The sequence below is a fragment of the Engraulis encrasicolus genome, chromosome 14 (assembly GCF_034702125.1).
Source record: "Engraulis encrasicolus isolate BLACKSEA-1 chromosome 14, IST_EnEncr_1.0, whole genome shotgun sequence".
NCBI classification, from domain to species: Eukaryota; Metazoa; Chordata; class Actinopteri; order Clupeiformes; family Engraulidae; genus Engraulis; species Engraulis encrasicolus.
The window spans coordinates 9,878,509-9,893,508 of NC_085870.1; the positions used below are offsets into that span (position 1 = coordinate 9,878,509).

Here is a 15,000-nt window from a genome sequence, read left to right on the forward strand (position 1 = left end):
GGAGGCCATTAAAATTTCACACCTGTTCTCTCTCTCTCACTCTATTTCACTCTCTCGCTCAAAGATTCTCTCTCTCTCTCTCTCTCTCTCTCTCTCTCTCTCTCCTTCTCTCTCCCTCTTCTCTCTCCCTCTCTCTATTTCTCACAGCAGCAGGTCCTGCAGTAGTAGTATACAGCAGTCCAATGTCTCTGTAGTCCCCAAGAACATCGATCCTACTGTATGCTCACCACTCTACATCAGCACTACTACACCTCCAGTGTGCGCTGTATAGAGTGTGAGTATGTGTGAGAGTGCATGGGACCTGCTACACTTCACCTCACCCACCAAAACACACACACGCACACACATATATTTATACAGAGCCCCGGGTCAGGAAATGAACTGCAGCGTGGCTGGACAAGTGTCAATGGAACGTACGTGTCAATTTTGTCAAAACATTATCATATCGGCCCCCACCCAAAACAAATGCGGCGACGCGCATATACCCCAAATAGACAACGTCCTGATCTACACAGTAACTTACACCCAAAACAGAGAGACACACGGGCACAGTGACACACACACACACTGGACATTTGTAAAAAATACTATTTGATGAAACATTGGAAAACAAAGTTATTTTCCATGCAGCAGGGCGTGAGGCATGGGTGGGGAGGATTTTCCCATGTACCAACGCAACATGACGTACCAACACAATATCCCATCACACATCAGCCTGCCACCCCACCCACTCCACCTACCCACGCCGCCCTCTCTACTGCCTGCCTGCCCCATCCAAATCTACCCACAGATCGGGACTTTTAGGTGCCACATCATCACTCGGGAGGGGGGTGGTGGTTTTGCGGGGCAGAGAGTGGAGAGGAGCGTAAACGCTAGCTGAGATGAGGTCAGCAGAGGGGGAGGGTTGGAGGGGAAAAAAAACACAAAAACAAAAAACATTACAAAAGTAAAGCTGTGTAAGCCGCTCACTGCACCTTTCTCTGCCAGGCCTGCTGTCCCCATGTGGAGAAAACATGGCAATGTGTGTGTGTGTGTGTGTGTGTGTGTGTGTGTGTGTGTGTGTGTGTGTGTGTGTGTGTGTGTGTGTGTGTGTGTGTGTGTGTGTGAGAGAGAGAGAGAGAGAGAGAGAGAGAGAGAGAGAGAGAGAGAGAGAGAGAGAGAGAGAGAGAGAGAGAGAGAGAGAGAGAGAGAGAGAGCGCAGAGGAGAATCAGATCAAGTTTGCCGACTTCCCCCTTCAGCACACACAGACACTGCATATGTGCACACAGTAAAACTTCAAATTAAGAATAAGTCGCTGCGAGTCCACAGAACAAAAATACATTGCACGCTTGCAACTTCCTCTGTAAATGTGTCAAATCACGCATCATGTAGTACAACACTGACACACTCACAGCCTTGGTGAGAGCAGCGTTCACACTAGAGGAGATAAGATAAGAAGGGCAATGAGAAGTGACGCTTCTGAAAGCCAGATTCATCAGCACGCTACGTGTAAGAGCACAGCAGGATATGGAATCAGATAAGGGTTCGAGGCCAGGTGGCCAGGCCCACTCACACAGGAACAGGATATGGGTATACTTCGTAGTAGACAAATATCATGGCACCACATCCATTAACTTATACATGCAATTGAAAAGCGACTGTAGAAAAGAACATAACACAACACGACATAACATTTGGCAGACGCTTTTGTACGAAGCGACTTAGTTTTAAGATCTGAATGACTGACATATTGTGAGCAATAAAAAAATTACAAGTGTAATGTATAGCGTGCAGGACATTTGTCTACTACTGTACTTTAAACCTAGCCTGGCGACGCCATCCATGTACTCCACCCAAAGATTTTGGCTCCGCACGTCGTCTGGCAAAAGCCTCGAGCTCGGTTCTCTCAGTGTTTAGCCAATCAGCAAACAGTTGAGAGTGGTGACTAGAACTCACCCGCGAGCTCCGTTACTGATTGGTTAAGGTAACTATATTCACACTTTCGTTTTGTTATTTGTATGCTTTTGAGACGCTATAACGTAACAGGCATGCTAATAAAGCACAATATGGGTTTTAATTTGAGTTTGGAACTTCAATTAATTTAAATGATAGAGTAAGATCAGACCATCTCCCACCGTCCATGGAGACGGATTCCTCATGGCTTTTGCCAGACTGATTGACGGAGTCAAGTCGGCTTTTCGCCCAGGCTACTTTAAACCATAACTGTGGGTCCAACACACCCACTGGAATAGAGTTGTGCAAAAGTGGTCTATGATCAATAAATCTACAATTAAGAGCAGAGCAGGAAATATGTGATCAGATCAGATAAGGGTTTGAGCAGAGGTGGGGGAAGGCCCAGGCCTAGGCCCAGTCACACAGGAACAGGATATGGAAAAATAGACTCTGGGTGCAAGTCAAACTGCTTTCTCTGGTCCTTTCCTGTGGCCTCCTGCCTTGTGAAGCGAGGCTCGACATCATTGACAATGAAAGTTTTTATTCAGTACCGTGCAAAACACAATTCAATTTTTGACCATTTTTGTCATTCGGGATGTTGAATGGGGAATTGCCCCCCTAAAATTTGCTCTGCTTTGGTTGACAATGGGGAACCTTTATCATAGCCTAATGGTTAAGGAGATGGGCTTTAGATCAGAGGGTTGCAGGTTCAAATCCCACCCTTTCACTCCATACCCAACCCCATGGCTAAGGTGCCCTTGAGCAAGGCACCTTACCTGGGACTGTAACCAATATCCTATACTTAAAATAACTTGAATAAAAGCGTCAGCTAAGTGTAATGTAATGCAATGTAGTTGTTTCGGCCACAGAGGGCAAGAGGCCACAAGAAACAAGAAAGGACGGGAGGTCATAGTTTGATTTGCACCCAATGTGTAGCTACGAGGAACCCTCTGTGTGATGGACAGAAAAAGCAAGAGCAGGCACCGGTTGCTTGTAAGCCGAGCCGCTATTTTACAATGTCGGGTTAATGAGGGATGACTTGCCAACTATTATTATTGCGCGTGTCCCGGGCTTTCACAACGGCAATCGGTAAACTTATCTGAGTGGCAATTAGCGCTGCATAATGGAAGGCTTTTGTTGTGGCGGGGCTGGCCTGCCGGGGCCCCTGTGACAGGCTTCGATTTACGGCACCCTTTAAAAACACACGCGAGGCCAGCCAGGTCTCATGTCCCTGCGGCAGGACAGCCTAACGCTAAATCAACAAAGCCCATACAATCCCCCTTGAGACACACAGACACACGCGTTCCTTACACAGACACAGACACAGACTTCTATCACTATCTTTCGTATCCCCTCTGTCAAACGTCTCCCCATCCCTCTCTCTCACAAACACACGAATGCATATGCACACTGACACGCGTGCACAAGCATACACATGCACACACACACAATCTTGTCTGGTCGTCTGTTTGCATTCATTGTCATCCCTCGTTCCATGCCCTCTCTTCTCTTCAGCGACCACTCCACTCCACTCCACCCCCCACCCCCTACCCCCCACACTCTCCAGCTCCTGCCATGGCCAGACAATGGCATGACGGAGGACATAATGCTTTTCTTTCATGACCCTTCATGTCCCTGCTGAGCCTGAGAGTCTGTGGTGTAGGGCTGGGCGATATGGAAAATAACCTATATCACGATCGATAACGATATATATCACGATATAGCACAATTACATACGTTTTCAGTTATTCTCTTTATTTGCTCTTTATTTTTTCATGTCGCAAAACAACCTTTTTTAAAAATGGGTCTTTTTATTGTTAGTTTTACAGTTACATGAACTTATAGTGTGTATTGTGACAACATGAAATGCAATTAAATGATATTCAATTGTATACAACTGATAAAATTACTATCATGATATAAACGATATAGGAGAAAGGTCACGATATACACTTTTATATCACGATAACGATATATATCGTCATATTGCCCAGCCCTACTGTGCTGTGCTGTGTAGTCTAGTGTAGTGTGGTGTGGAGCTTGGCCCAGAGGCCAGGCCTACCCTGCCATGTCCTGGGGAGAGAGGGAGAGAGGGAGAGAGAGAGGGAGAGAGGGAGAGAGAGAGAGAGGGAGGGAGAGAGAGAGGACACGCAACAACACGGCTAGTGTTTCACTGGACTGATAGAGGAGGGGGAGAGGAGGGGAAGGAGGGAGAAGAGGAGGAGGAGGAGGTGATGGAGTGGAGGTGAAGGTGGAAGTGGAGGAGGGAAGAATACAGAGAGTGTGCTGAGACAAGGAGGAAGAGATACATAAAGAGAAAGGGAGCAATGAAGGGAGAAGGGGGTGGGTGAAAAGACAGAGCGAAAGAAACCCAAATGTAAAGAAGTAGATACAGAAAAAAGATAGAAAGTGTGAGAGAGAGAAAGAAAGAAAGAAAGAAAGAAAGAAAGAAAGAAAGAAAGCAAGAAAGAAAGAAACGTAGACAGAGAGAGAGGATAAAGAGAGAAAGATTGACAGAAAGACAGAAAGAAAGGGAACAGAGAGAGAGATAATGGAGGAGTAATGTTCAGTGAATGGGCGTAAAATGGAAAAGAGAGACATCATTGTTTTCCACAAGTGGAAACAAAGTATTGCTTCTGCTTCCACGTTTAATTCAGGTCTTTTAGTTGTGTGGACACGGTTTGTGCCACCATTATAATGTAAGCATAATTGTAGTGAAAAAACACGCACAGCCCTACACATTATGCAGAAGAGAAGCTATTTAACAGCTTTGAGCCCTGGAACACATACGCACGCGACCACGCACGCATGCACGCACCCAAACACGCACACGCACGCACTTTGCCTTTGGGGCATTGTAAACAAAACAGCACCAATGTAACCTAATTTACAACTGAAAGAATACAGTACAAATTCGATTGTTTGCAATTTTCTAAGTGTGTCATTCCATTACTTTCAACAAGATAACACCATTAAGTCATTAAAAAATGTCTCAGGGGTCACAAAAGAACAGAGTCCTGTTATTATCTGTCGTGACATTCATGCAAAGCTGTTTACGGACATCACTGAAATGAGGAATCTAGTGATTATGCAACAGTTCTGACAGACCCTACTGTTTGTTTCTGTGTGTGTGTGTGTGTGTGTGTGTGTGTGTGTGTGTGTGTGTGTGTGTGTGTGTGTGTGTGTGTCACTCTGACTCTAGGTGATGTGATGTGATGCGTGAGGGTGGGTAAGTGGGTGGGTGAAGGGGGATGTACATTGCTGGAGCCAGTGTGTGTGTGTGTGTGTGTGTGTGTGTGTGTGTGTGTGTGTGTGTGTGTGTGTGTGTGTGTGTGTGTGTGTGTGTGTGTGTGTGTGTGTGTGTGTGTGTGTGTGTGTGTGTGTGTGTGCGCGCGTGTGCATCTAGTTCATGCCTGAGTATCTTTGTAACTTATATATTTGTGTCTATGGAAACTCTATTTTGAATTGTGGGCACAAATAAAGAAGTAAACTGTGTGTGTGTGTGTGTGTGTGTGTGTGTGTGTGTGTGTGTGTGTGTGTGTGTGTGTGTGTGTGTGTGTGTGTGTGTGTGTGTGTGTGTGTGTGTGTGGTGCAAGACCTGTGGACAGAGAAGCCAACAGGGGGTAAAAAAAAGCCCAGAATTGGGTCCTCAATACATTTTATTTGTATTTATTTATTTATTTATTTGGTGTGTGTGCGTTTGTGTCCAAGACCTGGCCAAAGCTGTAGAAGTGGGGCTGTTGCTGAGTCTGGCCTCTCGTCTAGAACACTTTATATATATACGTAGCCCTGTTTTTGTCTGTTTTAGTGTGTGTTTCCCCAAGAAAAGAAGTATATATTTTCTTCGTTTTATATGTTGTTTTGTATGTTGACGTCTTGTTTGTGATATATTCTGTGTGGACCCCAGGAAGAGTAGCTGATATGTTTATCAGCTAATGGGGATCCTAATAAAATATCAAAATATCAAATATCAACACACACCAGACTATGGCCGTAGCTACAGCACAATCATGACCTACCGGTAGGCCAGGGATCTCAAACCTAGGCCTGGGGGCCAAATCTAGCCCATGGCCTAATTTTATTTGCCCCGCGAGATCATTTCAAATGTCTATTACAGTTGGCGCACATATTACACCATTATAGTGATATATAGCGCAATAGGACTTGAACATTTGGTCTGCACATGAACATGAGTGGGCCCAGGTGAAACAGCTCACACTCGTATGCAACAGAATACGTGAAGGCACATTTGAACTATGATGTGAAATTTAAAAATCAGTATTAAGTGTGTGTATGCACAATTCTAGCCCGTTCTTTTAGATAAATATAGAGTTTGGCCCGCGACCAAGGCTCTTCAACCCCCACAGGCTCTGGGTGATGTAACGGCATTGAAAGCATTGAAACATCACTCACACAGCCAACAGCCACCAGGCTCCAATCCCCCCAGGTGATGGCTGTAGGCATGATTGACAGTTCAATGCTTTTTGTGTCTTCCCTTCAGTCCTATAGTTCCTGTGCTCTGTTGTGCCCCACTGCTCTCGACCACTCCAGCAGTGAAGCAAAGTGCATGCACACTAGGGGTCGACCGATACAGGTTTTTTAATGGCCGATGCGATACCGATTTTTTTTCCATCACCCTTGGCCGATACCCGATTAAAAAAAAGGTTAAAAAATGGTCCAGGTCTCAAGTTAAAAATAAACATTCCTTTAACATTATCAAATTGAGGTAGAACTTGTAACATTTGAACACCCACTCTAACAATCAAGTAATGTCTAACTAAAGTAATAAAAAAATAAAGTGTCGAATGACATAAAATAATAAATATTGCGTATCGGCCAAAACCACACGCGTATCGGCCGATACCGATACACTTAAAAAATGCAAATATCAGTCCGATACCGATATATATATCGGTCTATCCTTAATGCACACTAGCATGTGACCCATATGCTGTGCACCCAACTGCGCCCTTCTCCACGATCCTTACACACTTGGAAAAACACAAAACGTACACCCACCAAAAATAAAAAAAAATGTATGGGGAAAAAAAAACCTTGGGCCTAATTGGGTTACGCCGAAGAGCCGCAGAGCGAAAAATGAATTTCTCAGGGCCGACATCTCCACACACCGTGAATAAGAAAAACCAGTCGCGTTTGTGTTTGGTTTCTTGTCAGCGTGTAACGTGCCCAGCCAGCAATGTGGGAAAAAAAACTCTGTAAGGGCAGCAAATTTCCCCCTCTTTGCTTTCCTTTTGCGAGCGACGACGTGAATCAATCTTGGGCGCATTAATAATGCTACAGATGAGCTGGTTGTGTCAGAGGCTAATTGTTCGCGATGCCCAAGGGGCGCAATCCCTCCTGAATGCTAACAAGGCAAGCTAACGCGGACCGAAAAGTACACTTCATAAAGCCGCCGCCTCAGACAGCACAGATGGACAGCAATACAAATGCCGACTGCCTCAAATTGAATATGGTCTGGAGTGTTTCCCGCACTATTTTCAGTTATTCTTGATCAAATGTTCTGGTTAATGTAATAGTTAAATGTAATGAAAAGCAGCTCTAGTCATCAAAATAGAACTAATCCTTCTGCTCATTTCAGTACACCCGTTTTTGGGGCTTTCTGGAAAACAAACCATAGGCCATAAGCTTCCATGATACTCACTACCCAGGGAAGCCTACAGGTGGTGGGGGTGACAAAGTCAGACTATAATCTGCTTATTACCATAGTAGTTATCTTTAAATAGTGCTTTTCGTCGTAGCTTTTTCAACTGCACCGCCAATAAACACATCAACAAGGGAGCGTGAATGACGTATCCGGCTAAAACGCGGAACTAAGTGGCTAACCAATCAGAATTCGGAGGGGGCGGGTCATGGCAGAACTGCGTTGGGGGGAAAAAAGACACCAATTGTCCTGGGCACAAGGAGAGAGGGAGGGCAGAAGTGTGTCCTTTCTGGCCAAGCCAAAGCTGTCAGTGGGCCTGTCACTACCCTTACTATAACTAGGGAGGTGGTTGATGGCCGGGGCCAGTTATCACTTGCCTATTGCTCCCACATCACTCCACACCCCTCATGCCACTAGCAGGTATATTATATTATATATATATATAGGTATATTAAATAAGGTATATTTATCACATCGTTTCATAAGAACACAGCACTTGACTTTTACAGCCTGAGTTAACAGTGAAACATCCAATAAAGCAGACACAATAAACAGTTTTTTTTTCATGGTGACTTGTCACATCATCCATTATTTCTGTACAAATGCTGCATGGTCATAATCCATTATTTCTGTACAACTGCCACATAAACATGGCCAATGGGTGGATATGCTTACGTCTGCCGACTGCTAACAATATTCTCTGCCTGCTCTTGTCTTACAAAATGGCAACGCTCTGAAAACAAAAACTCAGAGTAAGACAGATTGCCAGGCTGGCATGAAGACCTGAGAGGTCATGTTCTTTTCTGTTGTCTGACATAGGTGAGAGGCTATTCATGGTCGCATGAAAACCTGGCACCGACAATTTAACCTACGACTGGACATCACCATGGAGACCAGACACCTCATCAGACAGCACAGGACAGGACCGGACATGGTGGACAGAGCGATGGCAGGGCAGCATTGATGAGTCCTCATGCCAGTCAACAACCGTAGCCCTTTCATGTCTCCACTCCACAGGGACCAACTAAGATTGATACGGACGGATGAAGGCCGGCAGGCAGACAGAGAGACCGAATGAGTTAGAAGTTGCAGGAGTAAAGAAAATAGTTTCAAAATGGTATACGGAGTAGTTATGACAACAGACAAAGAGTCAAGGTGAGGGAAGAAGGATGCAAAAAAATAGAAAATAGAAAGAATGACAGTGAATAAAGAAATTAATGTAAAAACAGGAAGTCTAAGAATTGGAGTAAGACTGAGTAAGAAAGACAGAGTGAGTGACAAGTGAGGTGACAGTGCCAGCAGGTATGACAATGATTAATGCCCCCCCTCTGGGGAGAAGAGTGGCAGGCTCAGTGACTGGCCGGCCTCAACCCCTCTGCTAAGCATCCGCGCACCAGACCTGGGGAATCAACCCAGACACAGCATCCCACTGACCAACAAGAACTCACCCCAGAGTGCGTTACAATATGCGACCTTGCCTCCTTCACTTGTGCTCGTCTCCTCGAACCAGGAAGTAATACGTCATGATGACATCACTGACCACAGCATTATATTTCAATATCTTGCAAAAGCTCAATTGTAAAGCCTTCTTCTCATTTGCAATTGGGATGGTGAATGAAAAACAGTCCCTCAAAAGTTGTTGTGGCTAGGCTGACAGCTGGGAAACTTTATCGGTTTCTCCACGGAGGAGGGGCCAGGAGGTGGGGCGAGGAGACAAGCACAAGTGGAGGAGGCAAGGTCGCATATTGTAATGCACTCCCAGTCAGCCCTGGTCCCACACTGCCAGCCCCTGCCCCTGCCTCACTGGGCCCTGCGGCCCGACAGCCTTAAACGCCTTTTAAACGCCTTTTGCGTGTGTGCGTGTGTGTGTGTGTGTGTGTGTGTGTGTGTGTGTGTGTGTGTGTGTGTGTGTGTGTGTTTAGTGCAGGTAGAAAGTGCGGTGTGCGTCTGTGTGTGTGTACCTGTGTATGTGTGTGTGTGTGTGTGTGTGTGTGTGTGTATGTGTGTGAGTATGAGTTGTGTGTCAGTGTGTGTATGTTTGGGTTTAGTGCAGAAAGTGCAGTGTGCTTGTGTGTGTGTGTGTGTGTGTGTGTGTGTGTGTGTGTGTGTGTGTGTGTGTGTGTGTGTGTGTGTGTGTGTGTGTGGTGTGTGTGTGTGTGTGCATGTGTATGTTTTGAGTTAGTGCAGGTTGAAAGTTCAGTCACAGATGTAGTAGTGCAGGTGGAATGTTCAGTCGCAGATATGGTGGTGGGGATGAGGGGGGGGAGCGTTGTCAGTGGCCTGGCTGGCTAGAGGCTGACAGTGAAGGGAGAGTGGGTTGAGTGTTCAGTATCTTGATTGCTTGATATATCGTGCTGCTTGCAAGCCTGGTGGTACGGGAACGGAGGCGCCTGTACCTCTTTCCAGAGGGCAGGAGGCTGAACAGTTTGTGTGCAGGGTGGCTTGTGTCTTTGATGATCATCAGTGCTTTTCGGGTGAGGCGTGCGGTGTAAATGTCCTGCAGGGAGGGGAGTGGTACTCCAATGATCTTCTTCGCTGTGTTCACAACACGCTGGAGTGTCTTCCTGTTTTTCTCCGTGCAGCTTCCTCCCCACACTGTGATGCAGCTGGACACGACGCTCTCTATGGTTCCTCTGTAGAATGTTGTCATGATGGAGGGTGTAGCACTTGCCTTCTTTAGTTTGCGCAAGAAGTAGAGACGCTGATGGGCCTTCTTCGCCAGTGATGTAGTGTTGGTGGTCCAAGAGAGGTCGTCGCTGATGTGCACTCCAAGGAACTTGGTGCTGCTCACTCTCTCCACAGCATCACCGTCGATGGTCAGTGGTGGCAGTTGTTTTTGGACCCTCTGAAAGTTGACAACAATCTCCTTGGTCTTGTTGACATTCAGCAGGAGGTTGTTGTCTTTGCACCATCTGGCCAGCAGGTCTACTTCTTCTCTGTAGTGGGTCTCATCGCCCTTAGTGATGAGGCCCACCAGTGTTGTATCATCCGCAAACTTCACTAGATGGTTAGTGCTGTGGGTCGTTGTGCAGTCATGTGTCAGCAGCGTGAACAGCAGGGGGCTGAGAACACAACCTTGCGGAGCCCCCGTGCTCAGGGTCAGGGTGCTTGAGGTGTTATTCCCTACCCGTACTGCTTGTGGTCTCTGCATCAGGAAGTCCAGCAGCCAGTTGCAGAGGGAGGTGCTGAAACCTAGTTTGTCCAGTTTTCTGATGAGTTGTTGTGGTATTATGGTATTGAATGCTGAGCTGAAGTCAATGAACAGCATTCTCACATATGAGTCTTTATTGTCCAAGTGGGTGAGGGCTGGATGGAGGGCAGAGCAGATTGCATCCTCCGTGGATCGCTTGGCTCGGTATGCGAACTGGTAGGGGTCCAGGGTGGGGGGTAGGGTGGCTTTGATGTGTGACAGGACTAGCCGTTCGAAGCACTTCATGATTATGGGCGTCAGTGCTACAGGACGGTAGTCATTGAAGCATGATGGTGATGATTTCTTCGGCACGGGTATGATGGTAGCAGCTTTGAAAAGTGATGGGATGACTGCTTGCTCCAGAGAGATGTTAAAGATGTCTGTGAAGACATCCTTCAGCTCTTCTGCACAATCCTTCAACACTTCAATCCTTCAATCCTTCACAACTTGAATTGCCACTCTGCACTGCACTACATGCTTAAAGGTGATGCAGTAGGATTGGATCAAATTGTTCTGTTGCGGTACCTAGGAAATCCCTCTGTAGTCAGAAATGGTCTGACTGGTCAGTCAGACCTGAACCCTTAAAGTGATACTGTCCCATTTTTGGAAATAAGCTTATTTTACATCTCCCCTTGAGTTAAATGATAGGGTTTTACCGTTCTTTAGTACTTTCAACCGTTCTCGGGGTATGGCAGTAAAAATGTTACCTCCATGCTAGCAGTTAACATTGAGTCCTATGAGACCAGCTCGCGGCTAACTGGTCTCATATTAGTCAATGTTAACTGTTAGCTTGGAGGTAAAATTTGCACTGTCATAACTAGAAAACGGTTGAAAGTACAGGAGAACGGTAAAACCCTATTATTTAACTCAAGGGAAGGTGTAAAATAAGCTTATTTCCAAAAATGGGACAGTATCACTTTAAGGGAGGGGCCTTTGACTTGTTCACAACTGAGGAGAGTAGACCAGCCCTACTCCCTTGCAACTCCTCACCACACTGCGTGGTAAACGGACACTGATGACATACGGGAATGAATCGCTTAGTGCTGCTGCCATCCTTAAGCAAATGACTCAACACAGTCAGGACCGATTCAGTCATTCAGAGCTACCCTTTAAGTGAAGGGTCTTTGACTAGAAGTTTACTAGAAGGTTGTAACCTCAGACCTTAATCACCTTATCCGTAGCTAAGCGCTTATCCGTACTGACCACACAACTCTTTCCGTCAAGCCGGTCATCTGCATCCAATCGGCACCTGTTGGATACGACTGTCGTCCTTGACTTTCCTTAAACGGTTAAATCTATACATTTGTTTGTTTGAGTGTTGTTTGTTTGTGTATGTTGTGTGATCCTGGGGGCTTTTCTAGGGCAGTGGTTCCCAACCTATGGGTCGGGGCCTAATCCATGGGTCGCGCAGCCCTCTTGATTTTAAAGAGTTTCATTTAGGGGTTTCACTGATATATGCATAGAAGCAACCACATGTAAGTGCTACATTAAACATTGGGTCACCAAAATGTACAATGGTCAGGGATATGGGTCCCTGAAGAAAAAGGTTGGGAACCACTGCTCTAGGGCAGTGTTTCCCAACCTTTTTTGTCCTGTGTACCCCCTAAGCCTTGTTGTCATATGAAGAGTACCCCCCTCACACATGCTCTATATCTATTCCGCTATCCCAAAGTAGCTACATTCCATGTATTTGTTATTATTACATTTCTTCACGTACCCCCTGAGGTGTGCTCGCGTACCCCTATTGGTACACGTACCCCAGGTTAAGAACCACTGCTCTAGGGTACTGTGTCATGATGCACGGGGTACATCTGCTGCAGTGTCTAGATCTGCTGCAATGGAGGCATATCGGCCCTCGGTGGTAATAAGCCTACAGGGTTTTACTCTGCTAATCTCGACCTCTGCACCTTACGCCGCATGGTGTGTGTGTGTGAGAGGCCAGCGCAGATCTACAGTATATCATGTGCTTTTTAAAACAAAAATTGGGTTGGTGGAATGAATCAAATCTGATCTGATCCAATCCATTGAGGGGGGTATTTGAGAAAGCTGGTTTAGTCAATTGCTTACAGTAAGTACGATAATTAAGGGCAAGCAAGCGGTAAAGCTCCCAATAGAGGGTTATCACATGGCATCGTTCCCAAACCGAAAAACAAAGCAGCATGGCTCTTGCCTTAGAAGCTTTACCACTTAGGACAGGCAAGCTAACTGGTTTAGGGGCTTGATAAGAGTAGTAACCCGGATGAGCTGTGTCTCTACTTGACTGGGGAATGGGGAGTGCCTTACCTGGTGTAATGCCGTGAGGCCGTCTTCGTTGCAGAGGTCAGGGCTAACGTTGTTCTTCAGTAGGTATCGCACTGCAGGGGGGAGGCAGAGGGAAAGAGAGAAAGGGAAGAGGAGATTAGCTGAGCCCCGGTCAATGGGACGCATGTGGTTATTTGGCACACAGAGACACAGGCACACTACAAGTGGATATAGACACAGGCTACATTGATATTATTGGTGACGATCAAAACATAAAAAGTAGCTTCTCGTCTTTAATTTTTCGATGCAGCCTTTTAAATGATGACAATTGTGAGTGGAAATGACAATATTTCAAGTGTTGCTTACTCGGCAACCCCGCCATCGGGGCCTGAAGATGCAACATTCTGGAGAAAAATGATGTGAAGGTGTATGGGACGTGAACATGTTTTGGCTTTTTTGACGTTTAGATGGAGACAGAGATGGAGATGGAGGTCATCATATTTTTGCACTTCTGATTATATATTTTGTCGTCTTCCCTCTCAATTGTCCTCGTATAAACGGCCCCACAGAGAAAAGGACAAAGACACGCACACACACACACCTCTCTATATCCAACTCTCGCTCTTTCTCTCTCTCTCACACACACACACATGCGCCCACACACGCGCAAACACACACACACACAGCATTGAACAAATTCATGCTCGCTTACACACAAATACACATACACCCACAGACACACACCCCCAGACACACACCCACTCACACCAGACTGATGAGTGCATGCTGACAGACCTCATCTGCATGGGCCACTGCCCAAAATGTGAAAAGGGAACGCTTATGTAACCGCCATGATGTGCAGTCAGTGCAGTAATGTACAATGTGTTATAGGTCAGATGCTGCGCTTGGTTAGAGCGGACGGCCACAATGTTGTTCACCCCCCGGCACCCTTCCCCCTTCGGAAATTGCATTTTACATTCAAAATGTGAAATCAAAATAAAATGTGGTAGATAGAAAGCAACAACAGCAACGTCTGCACCAACAACTAAAACTACAATAACAAAAAAGGAAACCGCATGGTTGTTGTTCTCTGGTCCCGTCACGTCACGTGTGAGCTGTGTGCCCACGCACTGGTTGCCCACATTTCCCCCCCGAGGAGCCGTGAGCAGCTTTGCACAGCAGCGGAAACGCTTGCCCTTCTCTCTCTCTCTCTCTTTTTCTCTCTCCATCTCGCTCTCTTTCCCTCTGCATCTGCCCACCTTTCTCTCTTCACTCCTTCTCTTTCTCCCTCCCTCTTGTTTTCTACCTCTGCCCTCCTTCATCTACCCTCCTCCCTCTTTCTCTCCCTCCATTTCTCTCTCCTTCCTCCTGCATCTGCCCTCCTTCCTCTCGCTCTCCCTCAATCTTTCTCTTCTTCTGCCTCTACCCTCTTCCCTCTATCTCCATCTTTCTGCCTCTGCTCTCCTCCTCTCTTTTTTCCTTCTCTCTCTCTCTCTCCTTCTGCTGCTGCTTCGGCTCTCCTGGCTCCCTCCCTCCTTCATCTCCCAGTCCAGTCCATCCCTCTAACTCTACCCTCTACTCCCTCCATCTCAATCTCTCAATCCCTCACACCCTCTCCTTCTGCCTCTGCCATCCTCTCTCCACCTCCCTTCCTCCATCATTCCTCCCTTTTGTCCCGCTCTCTGTCCCACCCTCCTCCTCCTTCCATCCTCCTCTCCCTTTCTCCCCCTTCTATCGTCCTCCCTCTGCAATCCATCCCTCTCTTCTTCTGCCATTCTCTCCACCTCCCTTTTCCATCCTCCGCTCCACACTGCATGGGGACACTTTTCATATTGTAGAGTAGAGACCTTCATTAGAGCGCTTTCAAAGCTTCCCAAATATCCACAGCATTCCACAACATCCCTCATCTCCAAATGTTCAGACTCACTACTCACGTTCACCATTAAGTTCACCTCTGACATTTTATCACAATTA

The 15,000-nt window shown here is 46.4% G+C and overlaps 1 protein-coding gene across 2 annotated transcripts in view; it reads right to left on the reverse strand.

Annotated features, from left to right (window-relative positions):
* ppp1r16b (protein phosphatase 1, regulatory subunit 16B) overlaps positions 1-15,000 on the reverse strand; it is a 68,972-nt gene that overhangs the window by 19,555 nt on the left and 34,417 nt on the right. The window contains exon 2 of one of the 2 annotated variants that reach the window (XM_063214901.1): positions 13,069-13,139. In XM_063214901.1, the coding sequence (XP_063070971.1) occupies positions 13,069-13,139 (71 nt within the window). Of the gene's footprint in view, positions 90-13,068; positions 13,140-15,000 lie in introns of those variants that run through there. The other variant, XM_063214902.1, reaches the window with a different exon arrangement.